Here is a 5,998-nt window from a genome sequence, read left to right on the forward strand (position 1 = left end):
ACCCCAGATGCAGCCTCTCACACGGACCCACATAACTAAGGACAAATAAATGATGAACCCCAGACGAAGCCTCTCACACTGACCACAAACTAGGAACACATGAAGCCAACGGTGCGCCCCGTCAGCGTGCTGCGGTGTGTGTCCACAAGACGAGCCCCCCGCCCCGAGCCCCGGCCCCGGCAAACAGATAGTGATTGTGCACTGCGCGATGATGCCGTGAGGTGAGAACTTTGGTTCATGCAGGTGGCTGCCAGGGGCCGTGCGCCAGGGCCGCAGCCCCGGCGCCCCACGTCAGCCGTGCTGCTTCCACAGCACCAGGTGGATGCTGTGGTCGGGCATGCTGGTGGCGAAGACCAGGCCCGTGTCGTTGTGCCCGTCCAGTCCGTTCAGCCAGGACGCTTCACCCGCCAGGAAGCTGGAGCCCCTCTTGGACTTCCTATACTCGGAGAGAGGCCAGCGGCTAATCAGGCTCTCTGTCCGCAAGTCCAGGATATACAGGTAGCGGTTGTCAAACAGCAGGGCAAAGATGTCTCCAAAGCCAAGCAAGGCCAGGTTTGCTATCTCCGGAGTCTTGATGACCCTGAGAATATCATAACTGGCGAAGTCCCACTGGTAGAGGCCCAGTGCCGAACTACAGACAATGTATTTGCCATCAAAATGAAGTCTTGGCTGCAGGCAGATACTTCTATCCTCAGAGACAGACAACGTCTTTAAGCACTTACAGTTAATTTCTCTCCCAATTGGCCAAATCTTGATCTCATATTTGTCTGCACTTAAGAGGATGTAGTCTCCAGGGCTGTGCAAGAGAGACTTGACTTTGCACTTCTGCAAGACCACCTTGGTGACCCATTCTGTGTGCCCGGTGAGAGTGTTCAGGCATGTCCCAGCAGATAAAGCCCATACTTTCACGGTGAAGTCTGCAGAGCCACTCACCAAGACGTCCAGTTCGTCGTTGTAGTCAACACTAAACACCGCCCCCGTGTGCCCCCGGAAGTGCTGGGTCCTGGCTCCGGAGCTCCACTCCCAGCAGGCCACGGTGTTGTCAAAGGAGCCTGTCACAAGCTTCTGCTCATCAAACTTCACCGCAGCACAAGTGTGCGTCTGGATGCCATAAACACACTGCCCTGTGCTCACATCCCACAGTTTTGCAGACAAGTCATCTGACCCTGTACACAGAAGTCCATCTTTGTAGTAAAGTGCATACACTCTGGCACTGTGTCCAATTAAAGATGAGGTCTCAAAGGCTTCATGGTCCTCCAGTTGCTTCATTCTCAAAATAGCCTTCAAATAAACCTTCTTCCAGTGCAAAGCGTCCTGAACAGAATCATCTATCTGCCAGCCCAAATTTTTACAGGCGGTCTGCCACACCTCTGTACAGGCACTTATCACCTTATTCCACTGTTTAGAGACGAGGCAGCACGTGAGTAAAGTCTGAGGGTCGAGCCATTTTAACAAATAAAAACTGAGCTCCAGGGGAAGGAGTGTGAGGAAGTCCCGCTTGAGCAGAGTCTCCAGGTTATTGGAGAGGTGTCTGAGCTGGACTGCCCCACTCAGACTAATCAGGTGATCCAGAGTTTCATTTTTCTGCAAGTCCGTCAGAGAAAGAAATGTAACAGAAATGTTATCAAGCCATGTCTCAAAGTCCTTTCTCTCCATAAGGTTATGGAAAAATTTTCCTGAGCGAGCGCCCCAGGGCCCGGGACCTCGCGCCGGGCTCACACCAACTAGGCACGCTCGGGCCGCCAGAGCCTCCCAGCGGCCAGGTCCGCTCCGCAGCCATGGCGCCTGGACCGGCGGCCGCCGCTCTGGGTCCGCAGCCTCTCAGGGGAGCGGCTTCTGGTGCTCTGAAGCTGTTCATATTTTTCACACCTTTTGAAGCTCTTCATATTTTTCACACGTTTTCAGGCTCTTCATGTTTTTGAACACCGCTTCATGCTCCTCCTATTTTTCAGACCGTTTCTAGCTCCTCATGTATTTCACACCTTTTGAAGCTCTTCATATTTTTCACACGTTTTCAGGCTCTTCATGTTTTTCAACTCCACTTCATGCTCCTCCTATTTATCCGACCGATTCATGCTCCTCAAATTTTTGACACGTTTTGAAGCTCTTCATATTTTTCACAACTTTTCAGGCTCTTCATGTATTTCAACACCGTTTCATGCTCCTCCTATTTTCAGACCGTAACATGCTCCTCATGTATTTTACACCTTTTGAAGCTCTTCATATTTTTCACACCTTTTCAGGCTCTTCATGATTTTGACCACCGATTCATGCTCCTTCTATTTTTCAACCCATTTCATGCTACTCATATTTTTGACACCTTTTGAAGCTCTTCATATTTTTCACACCTTTTCAGGCTCTTCATGTTTTTCAAAACCGCTTCTTGCTCCTGCTATTTTTCAGACCGTTTCATGCTCCTCATATTTTTGACACCTTTTGAAGCTCTTCATATTTTTCACACCTTTCCTGCTCTTAATCTTTTTCAAAACCGTTTCATTCTCATCCTATTTTTCAGACTGTTTCATGCTCCTCATATTATTGACACCTTTAGAAGCTCTTCATAGTTTTCACACGTTTTCAGGCTCTTCATGTTTTTGAACACCGCTTCATGCTCCTCCTATTTTTCAGACCGTTTCTAGCTCCTCATGTATTTCACACCTTTTGAAGCTCTTCATATTTTTCACACCTTTTGAAGCTCCTCATATTTTTCACACATTTTCAGGCTCTTCATGATTTTCAGCACCGCTTCTTGATCCTCCTATTTTTCAGACCGTTTCATTCTCATCTCATTTTTGACGCCTTTTGAAGCTCTTCATATTTTTTACACCTTTGAAGCTCTTCATATTTTTCACACCTTTTCAGTCTCTGCATGTGTTTGAATACCGCTTCATGCCCCTCCTATTTTTCAGACCGTTTCATTCTCATCTCATTTTTGACGCCTTTTGAAGCTCTTCATATTTTTTACACCTTTGAAGCTCTTCATATTTTTCACACCTTTTGAAGCTCTTCATATTTTGCACATCTTTTCAGGCTCTTAATGTTTTTCACAACGACTTCATGCTCCTCCAACTTTTCAGACCGTTCCATGCTCCTCTTATTTTTGACACCTTTTGAAGTTCTTCATATTTTTCACACCTTTTCAGGCTCTTCATGTTTTTCAACACCGCTTCATGCTCCTGCTATTTTAGAGTCCGTTTCATGCTCCTCATATATTTGACACATTTTGAAGCTGTTCATATATTTCACACATTTTCAGGCTCTTCATGTTTTTCAAAACCACTTCATGCTCCTCCGATTTTTCAGTCTGTTTCATGCACATCTCATTTTTACATCTTTTGAAGCTCTTCTTATTTTTCACACCTTTTGAAGCTCTACATATTTTTCACACGTTTTCAGGCTCTTCATGTTTTTCAACACCGTTTCATGCTCCTCCTATTTTTCCGTCCATTTCATGCTCCTCATATTTTTGACACCTTTTGAAGCTCTTCATATTTTTCACAGCTTTTGAAGCTCTTCATATTTTTCACACCTTTTCAGGCTCTTCATGATTTTCAACACAGCTTCATGCACCTCCTATTTTTCAGACCGTTTCATGCTCATCTAATTTTTGACAACTTTTGAAGCTCTTCATATTTTTCATACCTTTTGAAGCTCTTCATATTTTTCACATTTTTGAAGCTCTTCTTATTTTTCTCACGGTTTCAGGCTCTTCATGGTTTTCAAGACCGCTTCATCCTCCTCCTATTTTTGAGACCATTTCATACTCCTTATATGTTTGACATTTTTTGAGGCTCTTCATATTTTTCACACAATTTCAGACTCTTCATGTTTTTGAACACCGTTTCTTGATCCTCCTATTTTTCAGACCGTTTCATGCTGCTCATATTTTTGACACCTTTTAAGCTCTTCATATTTTTCACACCTTTTCAGGCTCTTCATGTTTTTCAACACCGCTTCATGCTCCTCCTATTTTTCAGACCGTTTCATGCTCCTCATATTTTTGACATCTTTTGAAGCTCTTCATATTTTTCACACATTTTCAGGCTCTTCATGTTTGTCAACATCGCTTCATTCTCCTCCTTTTTTTCAGACAGTTTCATGCTCCTCATATTTTTGACACGTTTTGAAGATCCACCTATTTTTCACACCTTTTCAGGCTCTTCATGTTTTTCAACAGCGTTTCATGTTCCTCCTATTTTTCAAACCGTTTCATGCTCCCTCTATTTTTCAGACCGTTTCATTCTCCTCATATTTTTACAATTTTGCAAGCTCTTCATATTTTTAACACCTTTTCAGGCTCTTCATGTTTTTGAACACCGCTTCATGCTCCTCCTATTTTTCAGACCGTTTCTTGCTCCTCCTATTTTTCACCATTTCATTCTTCTCATATTTTCACAATTTTGGAAGCTCTTCATATTTTTCACACCTTTTCAGGCTCTTCATGTTTTTCAACACCGTTTCATGCTCCTCCTATTTTGCAGTCGTTTCATGCTTCTCATATTTTTGAAACCTTTTGAAGCTCTTCGTATTTTTCACAGCTTTTCAGGCTCTTCATGTTTTTCATCACCACTTCAAGCTCCTCCTATTTTCCAGACCGTTCATGCTCCTCATATTTTTGACACCTTTTGAAGCTCTTCATATTTTTCACACCTTTCCTGCTCTTAATCTTTTTCAAAACCGTTTCATTCTCATCCTATTTTTCAGACTGTTTCATGCTCCTCATATTATTGACACCTTTAGAAGCTCTTCATAGTTTTCACACGTTTTCAGGCTCTTCATATTTTTGAACACCGCTTCATGCTCCTCCTCTTTTTCAGTCATTTCATGCTTCTCATATTTTTGACACCTTTTGAAGCTCTTTGTATTTTTCACACCTTTTCAGGCTCTTCATGTTTTTCAACACCGCTTCATGCTCCTCGTATTTTTCAGACCGTTTCATGCTCCTCATATTTTTGTCACCTTTTGAAGCTCTTCATATTTTTCACACCTTTTCACGCTCTTCATGTTTTTGAGGACCGCTTCATGCTCCTCCTATTTTTCAGAAGCTTCAAGCTTTTCATATTTTTGACACCTTTTGAAGCCCTCAAATTTTTGACACCTTTTCAGGCTCTTCATGTTTTTCAACACCGTTTCATGCTCCTCCTATTTTTCAGACTGTTTCATGCTCCTCATATTTTTGATACCTTTTGAAGCCCTTCATATTTTTCACACCTTTTCAGGCTCTTCATCTTTTTGAACACCGCTTCATGCTCCTCCTTTATTTCAGACCGTTTCATGCTCCTCATATTTCTGACACCTTTTGAAGCACTTCATATTTTTCACACCTTTTCAGGCTCTTCATGTTTTTCAACACCGCTTCATGCTCCTCCTATTTTTCAGACCGTTTCATGCTTCTCATATTTTTGAGACCTTGAAGCTCTTCATATTTTTCACACCTTTCACGCTCTTCATGTTTTTAAGGACCGCTTCATGCTCCTCCTATTTTTCAGAAGCTTCAAGCTTTTCATATTTTTGACACCTTTTGAAGCCCTCAAATTTTTCACACCTTTTCAGGCTCTTCATGTTTTTTGACGACTGCTTCTTGCTCCTCCTATTTTTCAGAGTGTTTCATGCTCCTCATATTATTGACACCTTTTGAAGCTCTTCATATATTTCACACCTTTTCAAGCTCTTCATCTTCTTCAAAACCATTTCATGCTCCTCATGTTTTTCAGACCGTTTCTTGTTCCTCATATTTTTGACACCTTTTGAAGCTCTTCATATTTTTCACACCTTTTCAGGCTCTTCATGTTTTTGAACACCGTTTCATGCTCCTCCTGTTTTTCAGACTGTTTCATGCTCCTCATATTTTTGACACCTTTTGAAGCTCTTCATATTTCTCACACCTTTTCTGGCTCTTCATGTTTTTGAACACAGTTTCATGCTCCTCCTATTTTTCATACCGTTTCATGCTCCTCATATTTTTGACACCTTTTCAAACTCTTCATATTTTTCACAA

General features: G+C 42.4%; 1 protein-coding gene across 1 annotated transcript; it reads right to left on the bottom strand.

The window, feature by feature from the left end:
* Window positions 1-271: 271 nt before the first annotated feature.
* LOC133053683 (F-box/WD repeat-containing protein 2-like) lies at window positions 272-1,677 on the bottom strand. The gene has a single exon (XM_061138203.1). It carries the CDS (start codon window positions 1,654-1,656, stop codon window positions 292-294), a length of 1,365 nt encoding a protein of 454 aa, XP_060994186.1. The 5' UTR covers window positions 1,657-1,677; the 3' UTR covers window positions 272-291.
* Between the last annotated feature and the right edge of the window lie 4,321 nt (window positions 1,678-5,998).

This window comes from Dama dama, unplaced genomic scaffold (assembly GCF_033118175.1).
Source record: "Dama dama isolate Ldn47 unplaced genomic scaffold, ASM3311817v1 ptg000082l, whole genome shotgun sequence".
Lineage (NCBI taxonomy): Eukaryota > Metazoa > Chordata > Mammalia > Artiodactyla > Cervidae > Dama > Dama dama.

Bases quoted from the DNA above. Each gene is read 5' to 3' on its own strand.
- LOC133053683 (XM_061138203.1), bottom strand. From the start codon at position 1,656: ATGGAGAGAAAGGACTTTGAGACATGGCTTGATAACATTTCTGTTACA.